This window comes from Callorhinus ursinus, unplaced genomic scaffold (assembly GCF_003265705.2).
Source record: "Callorhinus ursinus isolate GAN/ISIS: 27379988/994484 unplaced genomic scaffold, GSC_fseal_2.0 scaffold10, whole genome shotgun sequence".
Classification (NCBI taxonomy): Eukaryota; Metazoa; Chordata; class Mammalia; order Carnivora; family Otariidae; genus Callorhinus; species Callorhinus ursinus.
Window position 1 is genome coordinate 66331666 of NW_027397072.1, and position 16598 is coordinate 66348263.

General features: G+C 42.8%; 1 protein-coding gene across 7 annotated transcripts in view; it reads right to left on the minus strand.

The window, feature by feature from the left end:
* EML6 (EMAP like 6) overlaps window positions 1–16598 on the minus strand; it is a 273045-nt gene that overhangs the window by 43342 nt on the left and 213105 nt on the right. For all 7 annotated transcript variants that reach the window (XR_012379830.1, XM_073897700.1, XM_073897701.1 and 4 more), the window contains 4 exons: window positions 15752–15904; window positions 15458–15589; window positions 8324–8412; window positions 4479–4655 (listed from right to left, as the gene is read on the minus strand). Coding sequence is in view for 6 of the 7 variants with exons in the window: in XM_073897700.1 (XP_073753801.1) it covers window positions 4479–4655; window positions 8324–8412; window positions 15458–15589; window positions 15752–15904 (551 nt within the window). In the remaining variant the exon portion in view is untranslated. The remainder of the gene's footprint in view (window positions 1–4478; window positions 4656–8323; window positions 8413–15457; window positions 15590–15751; window positions 15905–16598) is intronic.

Genomic DNA, 16598 nt, shown 5'->3' on the forward strand with positions numbered 1-16598 from the left:
AGAAAAAGAGCCTGAGGAATGCTGCTCCATACCCCTACTTATATAACGGGATATACGGTTTTTAGACAGGATGAAAGAAGAAATCCAAAAAGAAAGGTTCAGGAGAAAAAATATTCTAAGGTGATCATAATCAGGTTGCAGAGGGAAAGAAAGTGACAGAGGAGAAAGAGGAAAAAGTTCTGAGCCACTAAAGCAATTTAACAAAGCTGAGATTCTTGCAGCAGAGGTGGATTAAAGATTCTCAGAATATGAAACAAGATCACTGCTCCATGGAACAATAACGGGAATTCGCAGTTACTAGACATTTCCAGGAAACTAGCTGCTCCCCCAGGAGGAACAGGCCAGCAGGGATGTTTGGTGGCTCCCTGAAGGCTTATGAAAGGAGCCTCCTGAAGACCTGGCAGAGCTGGTCCGATGAGCTGTCCTTCTTGGTCACCATGTCAAACCACGCATTTGTGTATCACTCATCAGGACTCACTACCACAACTTGCCTCTTCCCCTGAGTCATGACAGAACAGAGAATCTGGAATATGTCCCCACAGGACTGGGTGTTAACTGCTGTTCAGTGAGAAATTCCTGAGAATTTGATGAAAGCAATGTACCCTCTCCCCAGATTCACAACATTTCACATAGAGTTTCTCTGCCTGTAATACTTACTGGACAAAGTTCCTCTCAGAAGAACCATTCTCTAGAGCCTTTGATTTTCCGAGAAGGAGACTTGAGAACTTAAGGGTGGGTTTTAGAAATGTAAATGACATGGTGTATTTTAGCCTTGCTGGTAGAGTGGAAGGGCACAGCTTGCAAGGGAATGGAGGCTAAGGGAACAGTTGGCCAGCTATATAGATGGCATCCAAGGAGAGAGCTGGGATTTCTGCTACATGATTTAAGGTACTAGAAAAATGGATGGACTCTGGGAAAGAAGAGTTTATTCCAGGGAGGCTAGAAATAAGGGGACTAATACCTCATCAAGAAGATTTTAAACTGTAAAACTGAACATATAAGAGCATGTATTAGTCATTGCAAGAAAACTGCCTGGAAGATAGGCCAAGTCACTCCTGGGAACAGAGAACAAGAAAAAGAGTCAAGAAGAAGCCCTGACATTAGAGTCTAACAAATGGAACTTGGACTTTGAGCAAAGAGATGGCTGTGTGGTGATGGGATCTCATTAAGACCCGATGACATGGAACTCAATGCTAGAATACTGCAGTTGGGACAGTGTCTTAATGTGGTAGGGCTGTTCTAACAAGATACCACATCCGGGCGAGGGGGCTGAAACAAAAGAAATTCATCTCTCACAGTCATAGGAAGAGGCTGGAAAGTTTAAGATCAAGGTGTCAGCCGATATGGCTCCTGGTGAAAGCTCCCTTCCTAGCTTGGACACACTCTCTATGAGAACACAGCAAGCGTGCTTATGGCCTTTCCTCAGCGTTTGTGTGCATGGAGAGAAAGAGTGAGCTCTTTGGTGTCTCTTCTTACAAGAACACGAATTCTATCGGATCAGAACCCCAGCCTTATGTTCTCATTTAACCTTAATTATTTCTGCAAATTCCCTCTCTGTATATACAGTCACATTGGAAGGTAGGGCTTCAATATATGAATTTTGGTGGGGAAGCAAATATTCAGTCCTTAACAGATGGAGAACTTTGTCCCACATACTCAGAGCACTGGAGGAGTATGACTATACAGCTAGAAATATTCATCAGCTTGAGTCAACATATTTAGGAGTGAAAGTGTGCCAGAAAAATCAGATTAAGACAAAGGAGAGGAAGAGAAGTGATACTATCAAAGTAGTTTACACTGACCGGGGTTTTCAAATGCTTTTAAATTATGAAACTCTTTCTTCAATCAGATCTTACATAGTAGAACTCAAGAGTAAAAAGAAACAATCCAACTTAGCATCGTGGATAAAAGATTTGTACAAATACTTCACAAATGGTCAATAAGGAAACAAAGAAGTGCTTCGTATCATTAGTCATCAGGGAAACATAAATTACAAACACAATGAGATCACGTTATCTGCTCCTGGGATAGATAAATTTTACAAGTTGGACAACACTGAATGTTGGCAACTGGAACTCTCTTACCTTCTCTATGAGAATGTAAAATGATACAACCACTTTGGAAAAGGTTTGGCAGTTTCTTAAAAAGTTAAATATGCACTTCCCCCTATGACCCAGAAATTCCACTCCTATGTATTTACATAAGAGGGAGAAAACATGTCCACAAGATTCATCCAAAAAATGTTGATAGCAGCTTTATTACAACCAAACACTGGAAAAGCATGTGCCCGTTGATAGCCGTGTGCATAAACAAACTCTGTTCTATACATACAATGGAATTCCATTCAGCTACAGAGTAAAAGAAGCCAGATACAAAACAGTACCTACTTGATCATTCCATTTATTTTATTTTTTTAAAAGATTTTATTTATTTATTTGACAGAGAAAGAGATAGTGAGAACAGGAACACAAGCAGGGGGAGTGGGAGAGGGAGAAGCAGGCTTCCCGCCGAGCAGGGAGCCCGATGTGGGGCTCGATCCCAGGACCCTGAGATCATGACCTGAGCCCAAGGCAGACGCTTAACGGCTGAGCCACCCAGGCGCCCCTTGATCACTCCATTTATATGAAGCTCTGGAACAGGTAAAACTTATCTATGGTGAAAAACAATGGAATAGTCTTTTCACATGAGAATAGAAGTGGTGGGGGGTGAGGGTGGGGATTGACTCAGAAGTTAGCATGAAGAAACTTCCAGGGTTGATGATAGTGATCTATATCTTGATAGGTGTTTGGATCATGTAGGTGTATGTATTTGTCAATGTTCATCAAAAGGCCTTAAGGGGCACCTTAAGGGGTGCCTGGGTGGCTCAGTTGGTTAAGTGTCTGCCTTTGACTCAGGTCATGATCCCAGGGTCCTGGGATCAAGTCCCACATCAGGCTCCTTGCTCAGTGGGGAGCCTGCTTCTCCCTCTGCCTGCAGCTCCCCCTGCTTGGTGGCATCAAACATAAAAAGGTCCTGTATTCAAAGGGGAAAACATGTAGACTATGGCAAATATTGATTCATGAGTTGATGTAATCCCTGGAAAATTCTAAGGTGAATTATTACACAAAAGGTCAATAAACACTTGGAAAAGGAAGTAATGATTACTAAGCAGCGACAAGGGTTCACTGTGAACTGCATATCTTTTACTGACTGGTTTATTAGAAGGAGAGATTAAGAAAAAAAAAAAAAGAAGGAGAGATTAAGGATACCAGAGACATAGGCCATGTGGCTTGTAGCAAGATATTTTCCAAGTCATTAATGATGTTCATTGGACTAGAGATAGAAATGCGAGCTCGGTGATAGCATAGTCAGGTAAATGTAAACGTCTATGATTGACTGAGGAACTTGAACTCAATGTGTACGCTAATAAACAGAATATCAAAATGAATGGGGCTCCTGGTGGTGCCGCTTGGTTGTTCTAGTCTTTTTTTTTTTTTCTCCCCATGATTTAAAACTTCCCCTTGTGAAATGAGACGAAAACGTGAGGCTGAAAAGGAAAGTAAGTATCTTGAAAAGGTATTTAAAAGATGTTGACAGGTTAGAACAACAAGGTGTAGTAAGATATATATCTCATTTGGGTACAAATATAAAGTTCTGTACTCAAATTTTAGAAAATCAATTGTGTACATATGAGGGATAACCATTTTTTTTTTTTAGAATGAAATCTATGATTCAGTTGCATAGTGTGTCAGCCCACAGAGTTGGTGCCATTTTAGTTTGATTTAATCCAAATACAAAATCAAAAGAAGAAAGAAAGAGTCCCACTGAGCCTGAGCTGGTCAACAACTGAAGTGGTGCATTCCATTTTAGATGAAAGAGTCTGGAATGGAACTGATAACAGGGAGTGTACCCAGAGGCAGGGGCAGCCGGAAACCATGTCCTGTGGGAAATGGCTGAAGAACCGGACACAGTTAGGCAGGAGAAAATGAGATTTCGGGGAGTCAAATATTATCTTCCTCCACACAAAGACCGTTAGAGGAACTGCAGTTATTTAGTGACGGTTCAGAAGGCAGAACTTTGGCTAAAGAGAAGAAATTTCCGCTCTGTATAGAACAGAACATTTTGACAATTCAACTATTTAACAATGAATTGGGCTGCTTTGTGAGGTAGTAAATCCCTCCTCCCTGGACGTATGGTAGTATGTGTTGGAAAGACACTGGTCCAAGACATTGTAAAGAAATTCCTCCTTCGCAGTTGGTGAGGTGTTGGATTTAATGGCCACTGAAGGCCTTTCAAGGAGGAATTCGATACCACGAGAATCGGACTTCTATAGTAAACTAGTCATGAGGTGTTTAGATAGCATTCATAACAAGAGGGCTGCTGATGACATTACTGACTGCTTATGCCTTCCATATTTAAAAATCCACTTAGATACGATACATAGATTTGAAGTTATTAATGAGACTGAGCAAGTACATATAATAAACATGCAGTATTACCTTGACGGGATAGGAGAAAAGCTTAACGAAGCCAAAATCATCTCCAGTTGCTAGGAGGGAACAGTCTTTGGTAAGACTGGCCGCATTGACATCGGTCACGTCGCTATGCGCGGGCCAGATGCCCTCGCAGGTGGGCCCCAGGATGCATGTCCATGTGTCCCACTCGATCTTCTCAATCTTAAAAAGAAGGAAAGAAAGTTAACATACTTTCGCACAACCTAGAGATCTTTTTTAATGGAAGCACAGTCACAGTTGGTGTGCAACGTTGCATTAGTTCCCAGTGTACAGCACGGTGACTGGACAAGTCTATGTGTCCATTGAGCTCTGCTCAGCATGAGTGTAGCTCCCATCTGTTACCATCCAGCCCTGTTACAATACCACTGACTGCATTCCTTATGCTGTATCATCTGTTTTTCTTTTAAAAGAAACGATATGAAGCAGAGTCGTTCTAACTAACGACTTCGCCAACATCAGGCATTTGTGTTGTGATCTGAGGTGCGGAAGTTCTAAGCTGCATTTTCTGAGTGGCATCTGCATTATCTTAGTAAACACTACAGTCAGATAGCCATATATTTTTCTACAGATAGAATCAACATTTCAGAATTGTGGAAACCAGAGAGTAAGAAAGTTTTTAGTTCTTCCCTAGATATTTACCATCGTTGAATCCGTAAGCTGGACCAGGGTTTCTCAGTCTCAGCGCTATGAACATTTTGGGCCGGATGATTCTCTGTTGTCAGGGGCTGTCCTGTGCGTGGTAGTATTTTAGCGGCATCCCTGTCTTCTACCCCCTGGATGCCAGCAGTCCTCCTCCCCAAGTTGTCCTCAGACATTGGCAAATGTCCCTGGGAGAGGGGGCAAAACTGCTCCCAAGTGAGGACCACTGAGCTACATTGATCACTCGGGCTGATCAGTTAGCAAACTATTTTAAAAAGTCACAGATATAACTTTTGTTTTGAAGGGCTGCTTTCTAGAAGGAATGAGTACTAAGATTCTGCAGCTAGCACAGAGACTATCTTAAAAATCTGAAGGATTGTTCATATTGCATTGCCATGAATGTGTATTTTATTCTTTAACACTATTTTGTCTGAAATTCATGGACAGAAGACTTAAAATTCGTATAGGTCCAATCCTGATATAATCTAGGCTTTCCTTTTTAAAATAAACAACAGTAACCACACTTTGTATTAGACTTTCCTGGGGGCTTTGATCTGCTAGTATCCCTTAGCATTACAGAGAAACGGCAAGATAAAGATGCAGCTAGGGTATTAGTCACAAAACGTGGGGAGGTGCTGAATGTGTTTTAGTTACTCAAATGTCTCCTCATTTCATGTTCTGTGTCCCTTCTGGACCCATGCAGAACTGGAACCAAAAAGCTGCACTGGCCCTAGTGATTTGGGGTGCCTCGGCCAGGACCGCAGACTGAGGCGACTTGAGGTGGCTTAAACTGGCCTTCACGGGAAGAGGAGGGAACCATTCCTGCTGGTTGTACAAGCAGGCTTTCTGGCCACTGACTCCCTTCCAGGTTCTAGATTCCATTTCTTAGACCCTCCCGTCCATCCGCAGGGCTAGCACCCTTTGTGCCACTTTCCCTGACCTCGGTATCTAGGGCTCACCCTGTGGTCACCCCAGCAGCTCATCCTTGGCCAGATCTGGGCACCATGGTCCCCAAGCAAATATCTCATTTGTTGGAAGCTATGGAAATTGCATGTGAAATGGAACATTAAGAATGACCCCCTGTAACTCGCAAAACCCCAAGGGGGTAAACTTGTTAAAAAATCCTGGAACTTAGATGGAAGAAGGGTCCTCAAAGGGTCTTTTCCACAGCACCTCACCTTGGGCAGATGTGCCATTACCATCATGATTTTCCAAGGGAAGGAACTGAAGCCCAGAGAGGCGAGCCACGTCCAGCACAGCCGGCTTAGGAGCAGAGGGGGAGCGAGCTCAAGAGAGCTGGCCTCCTAGTTTAGTGTGGCTTTAACTGCACCGGGCTGCGGCAGGAGGATTTAAATAGACATTTTAATATTTGTCATACTTCACAATTTGCTCAGTAAGCTTTGCATTAGCTTCACCATGGCTGTTTTTTTTTTTTTTTTTTAATCTTTCGTGGAAAGAGGATTTCCCAAATCCTTCATATGCAGCTGAAGGGCCTGACAGTACTGGTAAAGGAAATGCTGAGCTGCCTCTCTGGTGCTCTGAGGGGGCAAGACCAGGGAGGCCCAGGCGTGGAAACATCAGCTGGATGGCCTCCCCAGACGGCAACACCAGACATCAGCCTCTGGGATACCAACTGTGTACCACAGAGGGACAAGTGAGCTCTTCACGGCCCGAGCCTGGCATTGCAAGAAGCCTCGTAACATGAACTTCCCTCTTGTGCCTACTCTTCTTATATGTAGTTAAGTGCTCATTGGTCCCAAGTTGGCATCACTCCCCCTCCACCACTTGGTTAGACTGGATTTTATTTCAGTATACCTATTTTGGGGCACCAGAACATGAAGGGAAAACACAGATGCAGTGGTGTAAAATGATGCTTAACTACACAGGAGAAATCCAAGAGGCCCCATGGTCTAGCTGCCGAGTCACACATGGACCCCTCAAGACTGGGACCACAGCTCCATGGTTCTTACTCTCCTGGAGCTTTCATCTCCCTCTCTGTAAAAGGAGACTGACAACCATCACACAAGTCACTTCTGCAGACAAAAATACAGGCATATGAAGGGCCCGGCACATTCACCAAGTATCCAGTGAACAAATGACATAAGTTAAAATATCTCTTACTCAAGGCAACAGAAATTTCTTTTAAAAAGTTAAAACAGCAACTATTCAGAGATAAATAAATTGGGATCTGGGAGTGAGAGCAACTGATTAGTAAACAATTTCCATGAATATGATGTCATCATCTATAACAACTTCTGTTTCTTACATAATGCATTTGTACTTCTTTTAGAAACCACGAAAACATCATGAATGGGCCCATGTCCCAGGGTCCCTGGGGGCACTTTGCAACCATGGGATAGTTTCTATTACCAGCAAACTGCAGTTCCAGAGAGAGGCAGATGCCTGTCTCTCAGCTGTGTATCCTCTGACCCCTTTCCCTCTAAAGAAGCAAGATTTCCTTTTCTTTCTTCAAAGGTTACATAGCAAATAAATTGCCTCCTGGGGCGAAGCGGAGGTCCTTAGTGCTCTATCATGCAATTACCTTTTGGCCATCCACATTAGCACAGACCCTGAGAGAGCCACTTGCCCACAAGAGCAGCTGAGCCTTTAGGATGGCATTAGGTCATGGATTCAAAAATTGTATATAGGCTTTAATTTCAACAATTAAAAAATGACGTTAAGTGGCCAAGGACATTAGGAAAACAGGGAGAAGGGAAACAGTTTGATACAAATGGATGGTCAGGCTATAGATAGGTTTTGTTTTGAAAAGTAATTTCTCTCACTGTTGTTGCAGAAGGTATTACTATATAACAAATAGTAAAGAGTGGGAAAGCATGTTTCAACAATTGATGTTCACAGAAAGCTGTGCACAAAAGGACAGGGTGTGTCCAGTGGAAGAAGTACTACGTGGCATCCAAGCTGTTAGCTTAGTCGGTGGCTTCCAGCAGAGGGAAATGGAGCTGAAGGCTGACTACACGAATACATGATGCTACATCAGCAGCCCGGGGAATCCACAGGTCCTCAGAATGTAGGGAACCCGATTAAGCAGTCAGATTTAAGATGCGAGCAGGCTTAAAGGTAGACTGAATATAACCCATACTGAGGGATAATAAGTGACAGGTTTTTATTTAAAATGCACATATTACATCTTCACAAAACACTTTTTAAAAAGCTCTGTGTAGGACTATTACCTCTGAAGGTCTTATTATATGCCGTTTGCCTCTTGGGGCTTCAAAAAAGAGTTGTTCTTTGGCACCCGAATTAACTTGCAGTAATTTTCCTGATATGAGAGAATGAAACAGAAAGACAATTCACATCTGCATTTATCTTTCTATTGTAAAGAGATAAGCATGGTTGCAACTATTCTGATTCATTTGAATCATTCTCATAAATTGAGCAAATAAATGGTGAATTCTCCAGAACTGCATGTAAAGGTGATTACATGGCATGGTGTAGGCCCCGAAGCCAGGAGGTTGTTAATGTGCACCTCATCCCTTTTCATGTGGCCTTGCACATCCCTCCTAGAATCAAGCCTGCTATGTTTTACTCTGTTGCAAAGGAAGTACATATTTTTCAAAAGCTTGACAAAAACCGGGATTTTTTGCTCATTTGCCTGGTTGCACAAGCATGCAGTAAAAGGAAACGGCTTTGGCAAGAACTATGGCATCAGACGTGAGAACCCTGTGGCAAGCATCCACATTTATCCAGGCCTAAATTCTAAATTTGTCCTTTGAAGTTTAGAAACTGGAAGATAAGGATGTGTAAAACAACCTATAAATCCCCCCCCATCTTACTTGAAAATTTGTAAAGAAATCCAAGATTTTCCCAAAACAAAGTGTTGAACAAAAATGGTCTTTTGGTCTGATGTAAAATTAAAATCTTGGATTCATTTTGATTAATGTTGAAAAAGATTAGATACCCTGATTCTCCTCCTAACACCTCACTAATTCTTTATGCCTTGAAATTTAAATGACTGAAAAGATACAGACTCTGATATTTTTTCAGCATTTTTAAATCACAGGACATTTCAAACACACATAGAAGTAAGAAGAGTATGAAGAACCCCTATGTGCCCAGTCAATGTTCAGCTCTAACAGTTATTAGCACATGGCCCAACCCCATTCCATGAGCCTCCACCCAGGCCCTCACCAGGTTATTCCGAAGCAAACCTCAGATGGCCTAATATTTCATCTGTAAATAATTCTGTGCATATTTACATCATACTATTTCTTCCCCCGCTTTTCCCCCATAACTCTGGACATCTAGTGGTCTTGAAATGTCCTTCCTGAAAAAGTAATTTCAAAAAAGAACTTTGTGTCTTCTATCATGCTCTTTAATGCTCAGGTGGGTACCACCTGGGTCTGCAGGCTGGTTTGGCTAACCTTCTGAAGATGCAGGTCTATTTCTCAGTGATTAATTAAAAATAATTCTCTCTAATTTTGTAACTGAAAACCTTAACTGTTTCTAATTTGCTGGGTTATAATATGGTGATGAGGGGCCTTGGCCGTGAGGAGCAAGTGAATCTGAAAATATTTCCTTAGAAAGGGGCACATTTCCCTGAATTTATGGCTGAACATACACAAACAAGAAAAAAAAAAGGTAGTTAAATTAGTTTTGGCTATTTAATATTATAAGAAAATGAATAATCAATATTTTTCCAATGACTAAATAGACCTACAAAGTATTTTTTAGGATTCTCAAGAGGAAGTGCAAATAACAAATGATCTGGAAAAGGGATTAAGGGATTCAATGAAAACAGCCTTTGATTCAGCAGCTAATTTTAGATGACTTCTGGCCATGAGATACTAAGAGAATTCAAAGAATTATAATTCCCAGATAATCCCAACAATTCACTCTACACCATAGTTTCAAAGATAATGTTTTACCTAAAGAACATCCTAAAATTATTAGCATAGTTAAGTGAAGCACTTTATGACTGCAAGATTATTAGAAAATCTAAACACAAAAGACAAGCACCGGAAGTGCTCTCCAGCACCATAATGCCCATGCGGTACCAACCTAGCTTGTGCCCCTTCCCTGAGAACTGCCCCCCACCTTGGGCTGGACCCCTGTGGTCGTGTTTGTCCTCTGGAGGACAATGACCCAGGACGGGCTGGGCCAGAGATGGGAGTGGGCACTCAAATTCTTTTTCCATGGGACTCAGAATCTAGGAGACCCAATCAGTGGGTGCCTAGCTGGGATAAGATGTGGACTTTGGAAGTGAGGGTGGCATTTTGGGGTGACTGAGTAGACCGAGTGCAGATGAATTAAGGAGAGCTGCCTGTGCAGAGAGAGGGGCCAAAAACAGACACCAGACCGAGGACAGCAGTGGACACTGAACCGAGCTGCCCCGGAGCAGGAGAGGAGAGAAGAAGGGCAAAGTGCCTGCTTGGTTTTCTGGTTCATTCCTAAAGCCAGTTCCTCAGGAGACGTTGCTTCCTGCTCTTGGATTCTATGAGCTATCCTTGTATCTTCCCAATAAGCTCATTCTTCATTATGATTTTAAAAATTTTAAGCTGAGTGGGTTTGAGTTCCTTGCAACCAAGGATATGAAGGAATTTTTAAAAATTGCAACAATTCTTTGTTAGGTAAGTGGAATTATGGGTGTGATTCTTTCCCCTGCCCCCACCCTATTCTTTACTGAGGTTATTACTCTTTTTTTCTTTTTAAGCATAGAGAAAATATTTAGGTCATCACTCTTTTTTTCTGCTGCCTTCTGCTCTGTCATATAAACACCGAAATATTCTGAGAACAGAAGCAAAGAGCAAAAAATCTGTATAATCCATGTATAATTGCCCCTTAGTAAGAGTAACCCTATTCTTTCAGATTCCCCAAATTTTTATTCACTAGAAATGTCTACTCACAAGGAGGAAGAGAACTGGAAGGTCCACATGTCCTCATTACTAAGCAGGCATAGGAAACCACAATCCCCGCAGGTGTACAGAGCTATAGAATCCACAAAATGATTCACACCCATCATCCCAGTTGCCATATGATTTACAAGTTAGAACAGTTCCAAAATTCATACTAAATGTATTAAATATATCAGACCATTTGCAATGAAAATGGCAAAGAGCATTCTATTACGGCCCAAAGTGTTCACTGGTAAAAATCTTATAGTCCTGATATTTCTAGAAACGAACTACTATCAGCTAGAAAATGTTCTTCCCTTATTTTATCTCTCCCCACATTTTTCTTTTCTTTCTCAAGCATTCTGTACAGGAGCTTTCATTCAGGGGTAGCTGATATTCCTGCAACAGCCTGATGCACTTTCTGGTTTCTTAGGACCCGTGGTTGCCATGGACACGAAAGGCTGCCGCGCGCGGCTGGTGGCTGCGCCGCTATCCCCCACCCCTGACGAGCCAGCTGGCTCTGGCAAATGTATTCACTATTTTTGACAAGATCAAAGGAATGAAACAGATCCCTGCTCCTGAATTCTGCTCTCTACCCCTGCCCGACCCTCGAGGCCCTGCCGTGAGGAGCTAGGTTGTTCCTGAGGCAGTGTGGTGTGGCACATCCCTGAGGTCAGGCACTCTGGGAGCTGGGCTGTCAGGAGCACACCATACCAACACGACACAGGTCTCATGGCCATCACACTGGAGTTAAACCAGGGAAGATCCATGGGCATACTTGCTCTTATTCTCCGGATGGCATAACGCCCCCCTGAAAGTCAGAGGTATTCTATTCTCCTCTCTGTCCGTGGAAAACATTTGGTCTGACGCTCTCACCTGACCCAAGGGGACACTTAGGACAAGAGATGAGGACGCTTTCCAAAGACTCAGCCTCCTCACTCCCAGGGCCTTTTCCATCACGCGGAGCTCCGATGGACCACAGAGGCTGGCTTAGGGCAGAATTATGGAAATAGTGAGGTGTGCCTCTCTCCCTGCAAAGTGTTGGCTCCACACTGAGGGCCATCTATATAGGCCATCACCTGGACACCTGCATGATTGCGACCCACTGATCCTGGCCAAGATCTTGCTCTTTCCATCTAGGACTTACTCCTCTTTATATCTCTAACATAGTTAAGTGATGCACACGGGGCCTACACATTTGCAGAATTAACTTTTTAAAAAAGATTTTATTTGTTTATTTGAGAAAGAAAGAGAGAGCATGAGCAGGGGTAATGGCAGAGGGAGAGGGAGAAGCAGGCTCCCCGCTGAGCAGGGAGCCCCGATGTGGAGCTTGATCCCAGAACTTTGGGATCCGGACCTGAGTCGAAGGCAGACTGAGACACCCAGGTGCCCTACATTTGCAGAATTAAAAAATAATACCAAAAATGCAAGTAAAAACCACAGTCAGATACCATTTCATACCTATAAGGATAGTGACTATAAAAAGACCTCCCCAAACCCCAGAAATAACAAGTATTGGTGAGGATGTAGAGAAATTGGAACCCTGTGCTCTGCTGGTAAGAATGTAAAGTGGTGCAGTCACTATGGAAAATGGTACAGTGGTTCTTCAAAAAATTAAAAATACAACCACCATATGATTCAGCAATTCCCCTTCTGGGTCTGTACCCCCAAAGAATTAAAAGCAAGGTCTAGTACACCCATGTTCATAGCAGCATTATTCACAATAACTAAAAAGTGGAAGCAACCCAGGTGTCCATTGATGGATGACTAGATAAATGAAATGTGGTCTATACATACAGTGGAAGGAAATTCTGACCCATGCTACAATATGGATTAATCTTGAGGACATTATGTTAGGTGAAATAAATCAGTTACAAAAAACAAATACTGGGGGCGCCTGGGTGGCTCAGTTGGTTAATTTCAGCTTGGATAGTGATCTCAGGGTCTTGAAATCGAGCCCCACCGCGGGCTCTGTGCTCAGCGGGGAGTCTGCTGGAGATTCTCTCTCTCCCTTTCCTCCTGCCCCTCCCCTCGCTCATGTTCTTTCACTCTCTTTCTCTCTCTAAAATGAATGAATAAATCTTTTAAAAAAAAAACCCAAATACTGTCTGATTCCACTTACATGAGTGACCTAGAGTAGTCAAATTCATGGAGACACAGTAGAATGGTGGTTATCAGAGGCTGGGAGAAAGGGCGAAGGGGAGTTATTGATGGTTTACAAGAGAGTTTGTGCAGATGGGCGGTGGTGAAGGGCGCACAGCAATGTGGATGCAGCTAATGCCACTGAACCGTACGTTTAAAAATGGTTAAGATGGTAAATTTTATGTGTATTTACCACAGTTAAAACTAATGTAAAAGAAATCTTCCCAATTGAAATTTATTCTTCCTATGTCCCATTTTCTCACATAAATAATAACTGAGTGTAGCCCCCCCCATCAATGGTCGCTGTAATGGTGGGATTTCACACGCTGTGCCACGTACTGTGTGGGTGTTGGATCCCCAACAAAATGATCTGTACTCTACTCTGTGTACGCATAAGGCTGGCCCTGAGTGTTCTAAACCCTGCTCCCATGATGGCATAAATAGGGACGTTAGCAAGAGGATATCCAGGGGGAAGTCACTCCTTTTTTTTTTTTTTTTAAACAATAAAGCAGAGAACATGCATGGGGGGGCGGGCGCTGAGAAGCAACTGTCTCCCTCTACCCTCTCAGCCTCACTGGTCCCTAGAGCACTCTCAGGCCATCAGTGTACTGCCTGGTCACCAAGGCCAGCCTAGGCCCTTGACACTGTGTCTGGCAGGGCTCTGATGTGAAAGTGAGAGGGACTTATGTGATCTCCCTCTGCCCTTGCTGGAACATGCACCTTACAATTCACGGCATGTTTCCCTCCATCTAGTGCCCTGTATAAAACGTCTATGGGTTGTAAGGCTCAAATAAAGTCCAAATCCCAGGGCAGCAGGTACCATTACAAATGAATACCTGCCTAGCAGAAGGATCCATCTGTCTATGGCCAGTACTTCAAGCAATACTTGAAATAAAGTATTCTGGCAACTCTGAAATCATCTCTTTTGGGTTGAGGCCCTCAGCCCCTCTCTCTCCTGGCTGATTTTAGTTGCTTTCCAACTCCAGGCTTACTCGTCCTCCTGAGGTGGCAGGGAATGCCCCACCCTAAGTCCCTTAGAGTTACCTAATACCTCCAGGATAAAGTTCAGTGCTCAGCTCCCTGGCATGATATAAATGTTCCTTTGCAGTCCGTCCTGATCTGTCCCTCCACAACCTCCTCCCTTCTTGCCCTCAGCCACCCAACATCACTATTTCTTAACCTCCCCTGTTCTTCCCATCTCCTGTCTTGACATGCCATATTCCTTCTGAGTTTGGAATGCTTGTCCTAGACTTCACCATCTGGTGAACTTCCGTTCATCTTTCAAGATCCATCTCAAAGGACGTTGCTTCCATGAGGCTCCATGGATTCCCCTGTGAGCTCTTCCCTCAAAGACACCCCTGGGCTTGGTGCTTTTCTATCACAGTCAACTAAAACTTCTTTGAAGCTGGGACCCCGCCCATTCCTACATGCCTACCCCAAACTCTATAACATCAGCCAAGTCTCTGAGATGAAACTTGAAAGTGACCCATCATGGAACACCACATCAAAAACTAATGATGTATGGTGATTAACATAACATAATAATAAAAAAAAAAGTGACCCACACTGTAATAATGCTGCTCCACCCTGGGTGCTTAATGCTGACATGGCCCATTCAGAGGCCCTGCACGCCACTGCCCCGTGACTTACTGTTTCTCATTCCAGTGCCTTACCATTTGGGCGCCTGTACTTCAAGTACAAGTATGTCTCCCTCACTAACTTATAAACGCTGGTGGAGAACTACAGGAACTGTGTCTTACTTCTGAATCATTCACATTTTCTGGCTTAAAACCTCACACATGGTAGAAACTAGATTTGTTATGGGCATGACTTAGAGGAGGTGGGGGGGCGGCTGGGAGTTTTGGAGAGTAGGGTGATATTAGGTGAGCTGAATGGAGCTCTCTACCTCTGCTGGAAGGTGAAAATTGTTGGAGACTTCTTGGGTAGTTCTCCGGGAGGTGGAGCACTGACAGGAAAAGGGAAAACAGGAAGGGAGAGACACAAGGCCATGACACAGCACGCCGAACCCCAAGGTGAAGGAGTGGCTTGCTACGGTAACAGAAGGCATCGTGTACCTTTAACGGTCTTAAAACTCAAAGGCTTGAATTAATAATAGCAACTGTAGTAGTAGTAATAACACAGAAAAAATACTCAAAATGTTAATAGCAGGTGCCCCTGGGGTGTAAAGTTACAGTCATTTATATTGGTTGTGGGTTTCCCACTCTGCTTTTCTCCAAAACTCAACTGTTCTTCTCTCTGGAAACAATACATGAATGGATATTGACTTTCTTAAAACAAAAATTATATCTTAGAAGCCTCAACATACTTTACCTCTTGAGTCCCAGTCAATATGTGTAATATAACTAGAAGCACCTTTACAGATGCCAACACGTTTGCTTGTAAGGACGTTGTAAATATCCACAAAGTTATCATGGGAGGCCACAGCAAGGTATTTTCCTGTATCTGTAAAGAAAATGTGCAGTTAACACCCAAACATTTTATACAGGAATTTATTTCCAGGAGCTTATTTCAAAATGGGGAAAAGGTCAAGGAAGTATTTAAATAGTCTATTCTTATAAATTTTTGTCCTGACATATTCTAGAAAGTTTCTGCTGTAATCTTCACCTTTTGAAAATTTAATATCAGAGATCATTTCTTTTCTGTGATGGAAGGAGACCATGTCTTCAACAGTGTCAGCATTTACGACCAGGAAACTCCCATCATTCAAGCCAACTGCTAAGGCTTTCCCATCAGGGGAGAAGGCACAGCATCTTCCCCCTACAAAAGAATCCACGAAGAACAGTTATTGCCATGATTCTGTTATCAAACAAACTCAATGAAGAGATGGACATTTGCGTACATGCATTACGCATAGACATGTGACTGTGTCTTTAACATTACTTGTGAGAACTAAAACTTTGTAATTTAGAACGTATCTTCTCTTCAAACCCAAGGGCAATGATCAGAATGCTAAAACAACTAACAACAAAACCCCATGAAACAAAACCTTTTCTATTTCTTGAAGGTTTATCCATTCATTTCTTACTACTTGAGTACATGGGATTTTCAAAAGACCCCAGGAGTGAGTGGGGGAAAGGAGTAAAGGATTAATAAAACCAGTACCTTTGCTCCCAAGAAGAGAGATAATACTTAAGAATGGGAATTCTGGAATTCAGTTTCTAGAAGCCGTTTTTTTGGATATCATGCCTTACACACAAAACTTGCTTTAGAGACATTGTTGATCTTAGAGTCACTCCAAGTCTTTGATCCATGGGTCCTAAGGCATAATTCTGGAGGTGATAGATTTTATCCTGCCTCTTCTGTTGTGGACAATACTCTTTCAAAAGGTGTCTCTAAATAGTACGAGCTGCCAGTGCCACGTGAGCAATGTTTTCTCCTGCTTTGCAGGGTCACAGAGAGATATTTCTGAATGAGTGTGGACTCTGTGTGTGGGGTGTTTAATAGGAATCCT